Source organism: Sceloporus undulatus, chromosome 4, assembly GCF_019175285.1.
Source record: "Sceloporus undulatus isolate JIND9_A2432 ecotype Alabama chromosome 4, SceUnd_v1.1, whole genome shotgun sequence".
NCBI classification, from domain to species: domain Eukaryota; kingdom Metazoa; phylum Chordata; class Lepidosauria; order Squamata; family Phrynosomatidae; genus Sceloporus; species Sceloporus undulatus.
The window spans coordinates 14,086,396-14,101,854 of record NC_056525.1 but is presented as its reverse complement, the minus strand read 5'-3'; the positions used below and the strand labels follow the sequence as shown (position 1 = coordinate 14,101,854).

Below are 15,459 nucleotides of genomic sequence, written 5' to 3'. Positions count from 1 at the left end.
TGGAAATACGGGCCTAAATCCTGTTGTTAATCCCAACTAGAGTAGATATATTCAGTTGTGAGATTTACTTATATGCCAACTTGCCATTCAATAATTGATTGAATAGGCCTGCCTTAGTTGGGATTAATCAACATGATGCCAGCCATGATATCTAACCAGATGCTAAAGGAGTCACAACAGGCTCATGCTGAGTGTTGTGTCATAATATTATTGGCTTGTAAGGGGTGGGGATGCTGAAATGTGTCAAAAACTATCTGTTACCAAAAAAAATCTGGCAAAGAAGCAACATGGGTTTCAGAGAAACAAGGCATGCCAGACAGATCTTATCTCTTTCTTTGATAAAGTTACCAGCTTTGTAGGTGAAGGAAATGCTGTGGATATAGTATACAGTGCTACCTCGGGTTACGAAATTAATTCGTTCCGCCGCCCCGTTTGTAACCCGATGCATTTCGCAAGCCGAAAAGGGCTTTCCGTTAGCGCTGGAAAGCCGCGCGTTTGAATTTCGCGCCGAAAAAAATTTCGTAACCCGAAAAAACCTTCGTATCCCGGAACAGTTTTTTCCAATCTAACTTTTTCGTATCCCGGAAATTTCGTAACGCGATCAATTCGTATCCCGGGGTACCACTGTATCTTGATTTCAGTAAGGCCTTTCACAAGGTTTCCCATGACATTCTTGCAAACAAGCTAGTGAAATGTGGGCTAGACGAAGTAACTATTACATGGATTTGTAATTGGTTGACCAGCCAAACCCAAAGGGTGCTCAACAATGGCTCCTTTTCATCCTGGGGAGAAGTGACCAGTGGAGTCCCACAGGGCTCTGTCCTGGGCCCAGTGCTATTCAACATCTTTATCAATTACTTGGATGACAGAATTGGGGAGCATATTTATCAAATTTGCAGATGACACCAAATTAGGAGGAATAGCTAATACTCCAGAGGACAGGATCAAAATTCAAAATGACCTGAATAGACTAGAAAGCTGGGCCAAAGCTAACAAAATGAAATTCAGCATGGAGAAATGTAAGGTACTGCACTTAAGGCGGAAAAATGCAATGCACAGATATAGGATGGGGTACACCTGGTTGAACGAGACTACATGTGAAAGGGATCTTGGAGTCCAAGTAGACCACAAGTTGAATATGAGTCAACAGTGTGATGTGGCAGCTAAAAAGGCCAATGCAATTTTAGGCTGCATCAATAGAAGTATAGTGTCTGATGATGATGATGATAATAATAATAATAATAATAATAATAACAACAACAACAACAACTTTTATTTATATCTCCCGCTTCTCCCTTTGGATCGAAGTGGGATTAGAGCAGTAAAAACATCATAAAATACATAGATAATACAAAATACATCAATCAGAAATAAAAAGGAAGAGTTGTTACAGTATTGCTCGCAGTTGTAAGAATCGAGCCATCATATTCAGATGTTCAAAATCAGATTAGAGGAGATCCATTGGATAGGCCCACTGGAAGAGATCCATCTTCAATGCCCTCTTGAAGGCTTCCAAAGAAGGTATAAGATGGATCTCTTCTGGTAAGTTGTTCCAAAGTCTAGGGGCCATTGCAGAAAACGTTTTACAAGAGGTGGTTTTCAACCGGGTTTTGGGTTGTTCTAATATTTTTGTGCCAGATAATAATAATAATAATAATAATAATAATAATAATAATAAGTTTTATTTATAAACCGCTATTCCATGTTGATCATAGCGGTATACAGGTAAAAATTGCAATATCAAATACAAAATACAGGATAAAAATTGCAATACAGATGTCCTGAGAGTGCGGGGTGGATTATGTAGGGAGAGGCATTCCCTTAAGTAACTTGGGCCCAGGCCATGTAGGGCTTTATAGGTAATAACTGACACTTTGTATTGAACCCGAAAGCTAATTAGCAGCCAATGTAGAGATTTCACCACCGGTGTAATGTGCTGTCCTAGAGTAATCGGTGTAATCAGTGTCCTAGAGATCAGTCTGGCTGCAGCATTCTGAATCAGTTGGAGCTTCCGAACTACAAAGGTAGCCCCATGTAGAGCGCATTACAGAAATCTAAACGAGAGGTTACCAGTTCATGTACTAGTTTCAAGGTCCTCCTGAGCCAGGTAGGGATGCAGTTGGTGTATTATGTACTCCTGGCTATCCCCTCCACCTGAGATGACAACTGTAGAGATGAGTCCAGGAGCACTCCCAAACTGCTAACTTCATTCTTCAGGGGAAGTGTGACCCCATCAAGGATGGGTTGGGAAGTTTCCTTCCCCAGACCAGGGGCACCTATCACGAGCACCTCCGTTTTCTCTGGATTCAGCTTGAGTTTGTTTTCCCTCATCCAGCCCATTACTGACTCAAGGCAGGCATTCAGAGGAGAGATGTCATCCTTAGTCACTGCAGCAGTCAGAGACATAGAGAAGTGAATTTGGGTGTCATCGGCATATTGATAACATCACGCCCCATGTCTTTGGATGGTCTCTCCCAGCAGCTTCGTGTAAATGTTAAAAAGCATGGGGGACAGAATGGCGCCCTGAGGGATGCCAGATGTCAGTTCTCTTTTACGAGAACAACTGGCCCCCAGCATCACCATCTGGAATCTGCCTGAGAGATAGGAACGGAACCACTGGATCAAGAGAAGTAATATTCTGCTTTGGTCAGGCCCCACCTGGAATATTGTGTCCAGTTCTGGGCACCACAATTCAAAAAGGATGTTGAGAAACTGGAGTGTGTCCAAAGGAGGGTGACTAAAATGGTGAAGGGTCTGGAAACCATGTCCTATGAGGAATGACTCAGGGAGCTGGGGATGTTTACTCTGGAGAAGAGAAGGTTAAGAGGTGATATGATAGCCCTGTTTAAATACTTGAAGGGATGTCATAGCTTGTTTTCTGCTGCTCCAGAGACTAGGTCCTGGAGCAATGGATGCAAGCTACAGGAAAAGAGATTCCACCTCAACATTAGGAGGAACTTCCTGACAGTAAGGGCTGTTCGACAGTGGAACACATTCCCTCAGAGAGTGGTGGAGTCTCCTTCTTGGGAGGTGTTTAAACAGAGTCTGGGTGGCCATATGTCAGGGATGCTTTGATTGAGATTTCCTGCATGGCAGGGGGTTGGACTGGATGGCACTTGTGGTCTCTTCCAACTCTACAATTCTATGATTCTATGAAAACAAAACTCACTATTCTGGATATGCTTCCCCTGAGACAACAGGCATGCTAGCTGAGGGATTCTGAGAGTTATAGTCCAAAAATGTACTTTCCCACATACAACCATTGAGAGTGCTTGGTGACCGATGCAATTAATCCTGTGGGCTTGGCTTTGCAGTGTAGCTAACACAATAGCTGATAAAGCGGAGAGACTAGAGGAACGTCTGTCCTCAGCCAGTAAGCTGAAACAAACATTTCTTCACTTTCAGACCTTGAGGTTGTGAGTGTTAACATAACAATCATGAGAAAAGGATTGAGAAGGCTTGATCGGGGATTCTGAGACTCCTCAGTCAGCAAAAACAAACAAGGAATGCAAGGCAGAAAGCATTAAAAAAAACAGTCAGGAAGAATCAGTGTAGGTTTTGTGGTCTTTCTCTCCATCTCCCTTTTTCTCTTTCTTTCCATTTCATACATTTAAAAGGAAAAACGCAACAAAGAATTGAGAATACAAGGTTTAAAAACCTACTCAAGTAGGACTGTTGAAGGAAACGGAAAGCGTAGAGACCTGGAACAAAACTGTCTGCAGTTCACTGGGGAAGGAAGATAGAGGGAACTAAGAATATTGAACAATTTGAAAGAAAACTGGCACTCTCCCCCCCCCCTCCCCACCCGTCTCCAGGTAGAGGGAAGTTACTGAAGCATGCAGGTCTGGAGAGTTGAAGCAACTAGATAGGATTCTGGCAAAAGATTACACAGGACAGTGATGGCTTTTAACCTTTATAAAAGTCAAGCTCAAAGCCAAGAGGCTGATCTGACAACTTATTCGCAGCTGACCCTTACTCCAGAGGCTTAGCCATTGATCTCACAGGGCTCCCTGTTGTGAAGAAAGACCAATGATAGGGCTGTCGATGTGTCTGGTCTTGAAGGATGCTTTTGAACCTTGAATATTTACCTGCCAGGGAGCTGTTTGATGCCTCCCATCATTCCAGCACTGTGAAGGAGGGAAAATTGTAGCTTGTTAGTTGTCACTGGAAATCCTCTATTACTCTCACCTGGGAATAAAAGAACTGTGCTGGTTGCATTAGACCAGTCCTACACCACTCCTGAAAGATGCCCATCCAACCTCTGTTTCAAGACCTGCAGAGAAAGAGAGTTCACCCCTCCCAGAGGTGGTCTATTCTTCTAGACTCTAGAATCACCCTAGAATCTTCTTTTGGCTTCTTAAGATAGTAATTTCCAGAAACGAGAAGCTGTGAAAGTATTTTCTTCTATCTGATGTGAATTTACCAACAGTCTTCTGGTGGTATAGTCCAGAAAAGTAATTTCGCCAAGGTTGGGAGGATCCCAAAAACAACGTCTCTATAAATTGTTTTCACCATGTGGCTCATGGTTTTCACAGACTCTATAATTATCACCTCATGGTTCTATTTGCGCTAGGCTTTAAAGTGGGGGTGCAAAATGCTTTAGCCTTTTCTCATAAGGACCATGACCTCCAGGCTTCATCACTGTAGTTGATCTTCTCTTTATTCTTTATTGCTTAATGGACATTGGAAAGGGCATGGAAGGCTCCTCTGCCTATGATATCCAATGCCAGCCTTAATCATTACTCACAGAAATAATTCTCTCTCTCATCTAGGTATCCCTCCGGCCAGTGGCACTGGCACACTCCAGATCTATCTAATTGACATCAACGATAACGCTCCTGAACTTCAGCCAAAGGACGCACAGATCTGTGAAAAGCCAAACCTGAATGTCATCAACATCACAGCCGCCGATGCTGACATTGATCCAAACGTTGGGCCCTTTGTCTTTGAGCTGCCAAGTGTGCCATCTGCCATTAGGAAGAACTGGACCATTACACGGCTAAATGGTAAACTGGGCAGGCAACCTCTGGCAGTGTTTATAACTTGGAGTATTCACAAGCACCAGAGGGGATCAGCCTTCAAACTTCTGAACTCCTTTCTTTTTCCCACTCTTTGGTTTTCTTTTCCTTTTCTTTTTTTAACCCACATACTGCCTGACATTTATAGGCAAGATAGTTAATGAGGAATCGCATGGATTGGGCCTTGAGCAGAACTCTTCAGAGCTTTCACGGGTGCTCATCTTCCCCACCCTCTAGGTTTTCATGCGGTTCATAATTACACACAGTTATTGGGACTGAACTAGGGATAAATCATCTGTAATAGCCCAGGAGGAAAAGCTATTATCAGTCTTCCTTATGTTCCATTTTTATTGTCATGAGTTACAATCAGGATCAATGATCATTCCTCTGGCTTTAATTGCATAAAAGTCACCCGCCTTTTCCATTTTAACAGGGAAAGTTTAAGGTTGAGAAAGTTGAAAGATACCTGCTGGTTCGTTGGAACAAGAGGGACAATTGAAATCTACCCCAGTTGATGATGCCTTACCAATGGGGCCACCTAGCCAGGAGGCTAACCCTCCAAGAAAATTTACAGATCTTGGAAATAAAATTCAGAGGTATAGCCATGTTAGTTTGGAATATCAGTATGCAAAGAAATCTTGTAGCCTTTCAGACTAAGTGTGTAAAAGAAGTAGTAGCATAAACGTTCGTAGACTTGGTCTGCTTCCTTAAACTAACATGGCTATGTCTCTGAATTCTAACCCCATAGGAACAAATTATAGGGATTAACAATTGCCTTAGGGTCAAGGAAATTAACAAATTATTAAACCAGTACAGTACAGATGATTAAACCAGTATAGATTAAAAACTGTACAAAAACATCAAGGTTGTGTTGCGTGACATTTAAAAACAATTAACTTAGAAATGTTACTGTTTGGGACTATACTAGCCAGACTATCTTGATACTTTGGTCAAGATCCCACAACATCATTGTAACTACAATTATGAAGCTTTGCCATCTAGTTACTACTGATGATGTCCCCCAACCTACCTTCACAGCCTGGCAGAGCTCCAGCCGAAGCATTTCTGGAGTACTGGAGACTAGAGTGCTGGGAAATGACATCCACAGCATTCCCCCGGTCACAGAGTACCTTGAGAACAGGCAGCTCGAAAACTTTTTGGGGTCTTGCTACAACTACTCATTACAATGCAGTCCTCAACCAATAGTGTGCTGTGGATGTTATTTCTCAGCACTGCCAGACTGTGAAGGTACATTTTTGGGGTCGTCTTCAGTTATTCATGACCATAAATGTGAATCTTCAGCTGGTAAGATATCATAAATCCCACTTACAATACAGTAACTGCTGCATAGGATGCCAGCCAGTGTTTTTGTACTAAGAACATGGTTTTCGCACACACAACCCCACCCTCCCATGCTTTTTCATCCCAAAATACAGTTGCTCCCTCAACAGGGAGAAAAAATGTGGAAATTATTCCTGCTCACATGCAAGGATGAAATAGTTGAATATTTACATCCTGCATCATTAACCCTGCTGACTTCTATCATTTGCATGTGTGAAAGAAAGACCCACAGACAAAGGTACAAACAGGACTGCAAATTGGATTCAGTAAACTGCAGGAAATGTGCAGATTAGTGTAAATTTTCATAAATTATTCTACTTCTTACAGTTGTGGGGGAAGGACTATCTACCTACTTATCTATCCTATCATATACTGTATCTTTCTATTCTTCATTTTTAAGAAGCATCATTGTTAATCAAAACAGAAAATTGGACTTGAATGTTATTGTGTCTTTGGCCGGTTACACACCGGCACTTGGGACGTCCGCAGGACGTCCCATTTTAAAAAAGGGGCGTCTCTTCTAGACGCCCCTGGGTCTAATAAGGACTCTGTCCGTACAATATGGCGCCACCCGTTCCACATGGCCGGCGCCATCTTTACGTATTGGACGCATAGCGTCTGAACGTGTCACAGCACCTATGATGTTGCGAATGCGCCAGCGGCGCCTCGCGACATCATAGAGGCGCCGCAAGAAGGAGCTCCATTTTGGAGCTCCTTTTTTGCTCTGCGCGGGAGTCGCACGGTGTGGCTGCTGCGGCTCCCGCACGGAGCAAGCGGTGGCCGCGGCAGACCACCTCAAAGCGGTGGTCTATAACCCGCCTTTGACGGGTTAAGGTAAAGGCTCCATATTGGGGAAAAGGCAGCATAATACCTACCTACATATCTACCTATATGCAGACAGTTCACATAGTTTCACCCCTCTTAGCTCTACACACAGGTTTGCCTGTGAGTACTATATAGTCTTGGGGCAGGGTTCTTCCATACAAATACGTTTTTAGCATCTTCCTAAGTATCATCTCCATTTTGTTCTCCACAGGTGACTATGCCCAACTCAGTTTACGAATAACATACTTGGAAGCCGGTGTGTATGATGTTCCAATCATTGTGACAGATTCAGGAAACCCTCCTTTGTTTAACATGTCCATCATTAAGGTCAAGGTGTGTCCATGTGACGAGAACGGAGACTGTACCACCATTGGAGCTGTTGCTGCAGCCGGGCTGGGAACTGGAGCAATCATTGCCATCTTGATATGTATCATCATCTTACTATGTAAGTGTTATGTTACACTTAAGCAGAATCTGTGCAAATTTCCTAAACTAAAGTCATTCTATTTACACACAAAGAAGTACAATATTCAGTTACACACAAACAATCATAATATTAATAACACAATGATGTATAGTACGTATCCTGTCAGAAACTTGTCTTTTCCACCATTTCTTGCAGCATTTCTGTGGCTCTGTCCTTCAGAATCCTGGATTTGTATTTTGGTAAAGTGTTTAAAATTTAGCCACATTACTGCCTTATTAAACTGCAAACCCCAGGGTTCCACAGAATACAACCATGGTAGATAAAGGAGTACAAAAATGGTATAATCATACATTGTGAAAGAGATCCAGGAGACAGGCAGGTGAAAGATGGTGTGAGAAGAGTAAGAAGAAAGAAATTAAGTTTGAGATATGTAGGCCAGTACTGAGTAACCTTTTGATGTGGGGAGGAGACACATGGTACAAGCTCCATACCTTGGGATCATCACTGCCCAAAATCAGCTTCCTAAGGTCCCCACAGCCCTAATTGCTTCCAAAATTTGACAGCAACTGTAGGGGCCCTCTATGGTACAGGTTCAATCTCTCTTATCCAAGGTTATGTATGTATAACTATGATTGTGCATTCCATCCCATGCCCTCCCCATTGTCCTCATATGGTATATTGCTCCTACTGGTGGGACACATGTAAGCGATTATGCACAGAGGAGTGCATCCACAATGTAATAACATCAGACTACAAGTGGGAAAATATTACAATTTAATTTCCATTTGTTTGGTTTTTGCATCAGTTTGCAGATAAAAAAATATCATTTGTGTCACAATTTTGGAAGAAAGCCAGCATATAGATAAAGATTTGTTGTCATCATTATCATCTTGCTATTAAAATGATGTGAATGCAGGAGAAAGAAAAATGGAATGAATGAAATATTTATTTATTTATTTATTTATTTATTTATTTATATCCCACCTCTTCCATTTTGAGGATCGAGGCAGGTAACAACATTATATAGTACATAAAAATCAAACATTAAAACCCACAAAAATTGATAGTTTCCTCCATTCAGTCATAGGAGTTTGAGTACCTTAAAAGTCCAGTTTTGAATACCTCTGTTTACAGCCATGTTGTGTTGATGCAGGTATATACGTATATAGACATTCAACTTTCTATGAAGATGACAAAGGAGGGGAGCATAGAAAATGTCTCTTGGAAGCAAGTTCTTTCATACCTACCTAGCATCCTATAATATGGATCTGACAGAGAGACTGGATTCTGAAAGACTAAGGAGTTTCATGTGGAAGCATGCAATGTTCAGGCTATGCTGGTCCACATCCATCCAAAAATTAGCCCCAGCACATTAAAAAGTCAGCTGTAGCATTTTAAATCAAGATGAAAGCAAGCAGCCAACCAATGCAGAAAACACAGGCTTGGAAAACTGTGCTCCAAGCCCTTGGCTTCCAACTACCAGCCACATTTTGTAATTTATTTTGCCAAGGTAGTCCCCAACAGAGCTCTAGGTAGGAAGCCTTACAGTAATTCCATCAGGAAAGAGCTGGATTTGAAAGCAGGAAGGGAGATGAACAGAAAGGCAAATCCCAGGATTTCATAGGGCAGAACCAAACAGTTAAACCATAGAGCCATAATTCTGTAATGTGAAATATTATTCTCTCCTAGAACTCTTATATTTATTGTCTTTGCATTCCTTAGGACACCTCACCTGCCTCTTTTCTTTGAATTTCCAAACTGTATTTCTAAATGCTTGACTGAAGTTTGAATTTACTAGGTTGCTTGAAATTTGAGGTCTGAAGAAAGATTTCATCTGGGTTGCAGAATCACTATTTAGGGGCAATGCCAATACCTGGTTCTGGTGGGAGGAATAAAGAGCCTTCTCTTCATCCATACCAGTTCAGTAACCCTGATAAAATGTTGTACTTTTCACACTGGGTGGGGGAGTCTTCACTCCTATCCAGTGAGAAAAAGGGATTAAAGCGATGTTATGCATATATATCCTCAAACCCTGCCCCAGAATAACTTGTGGCTGTTGCAGCTCCAAAAATTGTGCACCTTTGCTATGCAGCATAAATGACAAAACCTCTCTCAGATTTCTTTCAGCTAAGAAAAGAAAGAGCCAGCACAGTGTAGTGGTTTGAGTGTTGGACTATGGCTACATCTGCAGTGCAGAAATAATGCAGTGTGACACAACTTTAACTGTCATGGCTCAGTGGTATGGAATCCTGGTATATGCAGTTTGTTGTGGTTGTAATACTGACAGAGAAAGCTAAATATCTCACAATGTGTAGGGTTCTGGATGACTAGGATTCAGATCTTCTTTGGTCATGGAAACCCACTGGGTGACCTTGGGAAAGTATCATCTCTTGGCTTCAGAGGAAAGCAATGGCAAATCACTTCTGAACAAATCTTGCCAAGTAAACCTTATGATATGTTTCTCTTAGGCTCAGCTCACCACAAATCAGAGGTGATTTCTAGGCACACAACAACAGAGAAAACAAAAGGATTTGTCTGCCTTCAGATTTCAGCATTGTGTCATCAAGCACAGCACAGAAAACAGAGAGCATTTCTCTGGATATCTAGACTGCAACAAACTGTCCAAATAAAGGGGGGGGGGAGAGAATCTGAGCTTGCTTACCTCTTACTTTTCTCTTTCCATGAGCTACTGCAGTTTTACTCAACAAAAACTCACTCAAGTGAGGACAAGAGGGCCGGACAGCTAATTATAGCCTCCCTGTGTCAATTGGCTGCCCTAGCAAAACAAAATTATTTTCAGATTGTACCATTTTTCTGTAACACTTTTTCCTCAGCTCTATTCTGGCATTAGTACTCTTATCTCTGACCCAAAAAAAAATGGAAAGGAGACAAAATAGGTTTTAAAAGAAAAAAAGCTCTCATCTATTTATGTCGACTATCCAAGCCTTTTTCCTCCCTTGCCTCTCACAACAAGCAAACTGCCTGATGTGTGAAAACTATATTATAATAGCTCCCCTTTTAAAAAAAAAATTGGTGTAGGGGGGTTGGTCATGTTCATAGAAAAACTGTTCCATTAACGCTTTTACAGCTACTTTGTGTCAATAGCAGAAACAGCTCAAACTATTTTTTTATATATTCACGTGAATAAAAAGCTTTATCGTTGCTTTAAGGTCTGTTTTCACTCTGCATGTATTTGGGGATGGAGGAATCTTTTGTTTTCTCCCATTACATGCCCTTCATTTTTCTGTTGCTTTTCTCTCAAGTGTGTTCAAAGCAGCTTTATTTATTTATTTATTTATTTATTTATTTATTTAGAGTTCAAGCAATGATAGCCCATGAACAAGTTTGATAGAGAGTATATACGTTTCCATCTTTTAGCTTGGAAGCAGTAGTGAAGATATACAGAAGGGATCAGGAACCTGCAGGTTGAATGCCTCTCATTTAGATTTTCTATTGAACCTGCAAGCTTCTTATGTCCAGTGAATAATAAATAGACAATGCAAGAGACTATTTACTGTTAGGCCTAGGAAGGTATTACAAGGAACTGAGCACTGGTTTCCAGCTAAGGAAACACTTGCATTGGAATTACTCCTGAATAAACATGCATATCATTTATGCTTAGGTGGGGCACAGGGAACTATTCCCTAGCACTTTTTGCTCCATTCAAAATATTTCCCTAGCAGTTTACTGGTGAGGAATGGAATGAGAATTGTGTATTCTTGCATGGCATGATGGTGTATACTTGCATAACAGGGTGCTGGATTGGATGGCCCTTGTGGTATCTATTTTATGATTCTGTGAGGAAGGAGACAGTTCAGTCAATGAAGATGCAGCTGCTCTGGACTTCTGGGGAAAGGAAAAGCAGAGTATTTCATCCTTGTTTCTCTCTGTCCCCACCCCAGCCAAGACCGGTTGTTTCTTCATCATCTGAATTACCTATCTCCTCCCTTCCCTCCCCACTGGTAAGAGCAACGGAGGACCTTCTCACAGTTTCACAGCTGCTGGGATGGGGAGGGGGAGATCATGAAACTGTATGCCTGCTCAGTTTTGGATATTGGCTAAAATGTCCAAACTGCTAAGAATTACACCTCCTCATATCCTTTGCTTTTTGGCTATTCCTTGACTAGCTTCAAATGCAGTTAATGACAAAAGCACTCAAGAGCTTAAGGGAAAAACTGGACCCATTTTGGGATATTATTGTATGCAGCAACATGTACATAGCCTGTGGCAAATGTTGGAAACAGACATTGCTATCGTGCTGTAGAGTTCAAGAAAATGTACATCCCCAGTCAAGCCCCTGTGCTGCCTTTTGTGGATTACAACTACAAATCTTGATGAAAATCCACATGTACAACCAGTTTCAGTCTAATATAGACCTGCTAGTTTAGCAAGGCAATTTATACATAGAAGCAACCTTGGAGGAATGTTCATCTTCAGATCAAGACCATGGCAGTGTAGATTTCCCCCTGCTCACCATGGATTTTGGTCTTATACTAAGGTTTCTGAGCAAGATTTGTCACCTTCCTCTAAGGCTGATAGAGGGTGGCTTGCCCAAAGTCACCTACTGTATTGGGTTTACATGTCTGGGAGAGGATTAAAGTCCTGGTCCACCAGAAAGTTAGTCCAACACTCAGACCAAAACACTGCACTGCTCTTTTGGGATCTTCTGCATGCATAAATTCCTCGACAAAGATGGTTGGCTATGGATGAGTAGGAATTTGAACCCTGAGTCTCAGAGTCCTAGTTCTACACTCAGAGCACTATACCACACTGATCCTCTCCTTTTTGTTGTTGTTGTTCAGCTATTTAAAGTGTAAAAAGGCCACACCTGGACACTCTATCTTTGCCCCCCCCCCCCATAAAACAAAATCTAAAAAGTGAGAATGGAAGTGAAAAAGATCTTCCTCTCTCCAGTTCCATTTTTCACCACTGATATGATCCTAGGATAACTGCAGAACATTAAAAAGACAATTAGAATGACAATGAATGTAAAAAAAATACGCATTTGTAATAAAACCCATAATTTAGAACAGGATAATGGATTTGAAAATGGAAAAAGGATTCTCTTAAATCAAATGTCTTTCAGCTGTAGTTAATTTCAGTCAACAGAATTTTCTCAAGTGTTTAAATCATACTTTAGACGTTGATTTATAGGTTGAGCCCAAAAAAAGTAAAAAGCCATTTAGTGGTTTATTGCTTCAGTTACTTCCCATGCAAATTTTTACTACATAAAAAAAATGGCATTAGGGAACTATATTATGTGCAATCCTCATAGAAAGCAGATGTGTATTTATAGTCCATTATTGTTCCATCACTATAAAATTAACATGTTTATGTTAAAAATTGTACTGAAAAATATAACTGCTTATTTTGTAAATGTACAGGCCGTTGTCTCTACTTCATAGGTCTTTTCTTTTTAATGCTTGAACATTTTGTCATCCTAGATGAAATTATATGTTCTCATAGGTATGGAGTCCAGTTGAAGTTGTGCTTTCTCTCATGCAGGAGTACTAATCAGTGTCTAGAGATGGAGAAATCTATGTGTTTCACCTTTAGTTTTTTAAAACCCAATCCCCTTTCCATCATGAACATGAAGACATGTGCCAAAGTTTATGAATTCTTTCAAAATGAATTCAGATCTGATTTTCCCCATATTAACTGGCCAAATTCAACAGTTTCAGTTGAATAAAGAAGACAATATCGTCCCTGCTGGACATGTTAAAGACAAGAAGCCTGTGAGGAAACAATAGCAGCTGTCATAATTTGGCAGTCAGTGTGATGTAGTGGTTTCAGTGATGGACTGAAGTTTTGGAAAACCAGAGTTTCACAACTCAACCAAGGAAAACCTACTAGGTGACCATGGGCAACTCACATTCTCTCAGTCTCAGAGGAAGGCAATGGGACATCTCCTCTGAATAAATATTGCTGAAACAACCCTCAAATGAGGTTGCCAAAAGTCTACTTCAAGGCACATAATAACAACCCTAATTGTCTCTAACAGGATTGTATACACAGAGATTAAAACTCAGAATTTTAAGAGCCCAGGCCCTGCATGGATAAATATATCAGTTTTGTTTTCTCATACATTTGCATCTTATTTTATTTTATTTTATATATTGTCATGTTCTTTCCATCCGAATTACAAACGAATTCTGGGGATTTGGGAAATTTTTTGTCAGAAACCAATTGGAACAAAAGTCTCACCTATTTTCAGCTGTGTTAAACATAGGTCCAAAACACACTGCAAAAATAATCCAGCTTGAGACCACTTTAACTGCCCAAGTTCAGTGCTAGGGAATCTTGGGCACTGTAGTTTATTATGGCACCAGAGCTCTCTGACAGAAAAGGCTAAATGTATCGCAAAATTACATTTCCCAGAATCTTCTAGCATTGAGCCAGGGCAATTAAAGTGGTCTCTAACTGGATTATATCTTCAGAGTAGCTTGGACCATGGAGAACATGATCCAGTTTACATAATCTATTTCTCTCACTCCCTTCTCTACAGACTGACTGTGCCAGTGTTTTGATTAGTCAACATACTTACATAAATCATGATTTGCCACCAACTTGATTGCAGTTCAAACCATTAAAGTCAATGAGAGGAACATGTATTTTCCCCCTCTTCCTGATGCATCACAGACTGTCCCATTGGGCCTCTGACTGAATGAGCAGACAGAGAGGTAGCCAGTCAAGATCATAAACTCCAGTGGGCACCAAAACTAAGAATCACTTTGATAAATGGACAGAATCTCTGCAAAGCAGTGAATGAGAAACAGTTGTGAAGAGTTGGGGGGAATAGATCTCTGTATGCCTGTAGCATGCTCTGTCATCACGTGCCAAGATGTGGTGGTGGATACTTACTGTCCTCGTGGCAATGCTGACATAACATTCAGTTCTCAGTCCTCCCAGTCAGATTCTATATGCTGATTGGATGGGCACTGTGTACAGGTAACAAAATATGTCAGTCCAACACTGGCCTTTAATGGAAACTGAACTTGGGACCTTTTGCAAGGAACCTGTGTCTTTTGCTACTGATGGTTTCTAGAATCACACCAACAAAGCCATTTCTGTTAGAAACAATTCCACTCCAAATGTAATCCTCTTGAGAGTGCACTTGGTGGCAAACCCAAGTTTCACACTGCATAATGTTTGAAATTTTAATAGAGAATTTGAATAGAGACTTTAAAATGAAATGTATTTCTCTCCTTCTCCTTGTCCCACCCTCTTTCCAAGCATCTCAAGATAATGCAAAACTCCTCTCTGAGACTACACTTCTTGCCAGCCCAACTTTCATACTGCATAATATTACAAATAGTGAATAGACAATAGATTTTAAAAGAAATTGTATATTTCTTCCCTGCCCTCCCATTTTCAAGCATCTCAGCATAATGCATGTTTCACTTTGCTCTTCCCATGCTGTTGCTGTTGTTTTCATGTATATCCAACTTTATCTGCTATTATCTCAAGGCAGCACCTTTGGGCTTCATTCTCCACTATCTTTTAAACAGGATCGCAATTCAATTTGAACCGGTTCAAACAACCCTGGTTCCCATTTAAATCGATTTGCAGAAGCAATTTGGTGAGAGGGGGTTATGCATCAGACCCATTTAACCTGCGTCTTTTTGGCACTCATTTTTTTCTGCTTCTTTTTCACCAAATCAAGTCAATGCAAGTGTGAGCCACAAGGGATTGGAAATGATTTAAATTTGCCCTTCGGCCGGCTGGAACCGAATCATTTTGAATTGATTCATTCGTAAATGCAAACCACAATTGGGTTATTTTAGTGACAGAAAATGACAGAAAATGCAATCGGGGCAAATGTAGTGGGAACCACACTCCGATGTCGAA

General features: G+C 40.9%; 1 protein-coding gene across 14 annotated transcripts in view; it reads left to right on the top strand.

Moving 5' to 3' along the window:
* The window catches only part of CDH4 (cadherin 4), a 1,166,202-nt gene that overhangs the window by 1,124,869 nt on the left and 25,874 nt on the right, over positions 1–15,459 (top strand). For all 14 annotated transcript variants that reach the window (XM_042462689.1, XM_042462688.1, XM_042462685.1 and 11 more), the window contains 2 exons: positions 4,773–5,006; positions 7,396–7,629. In XM_042462689.1, the coding sequence (XP_042318623.1) occupies positions 4,773–5,006; positions 7,396–7,629 (468 nt within the window). The remainder of the gene's footprint in view (positions 1–4,772; positions 5,007–7,395; positions 7,630–15,459) is intronic.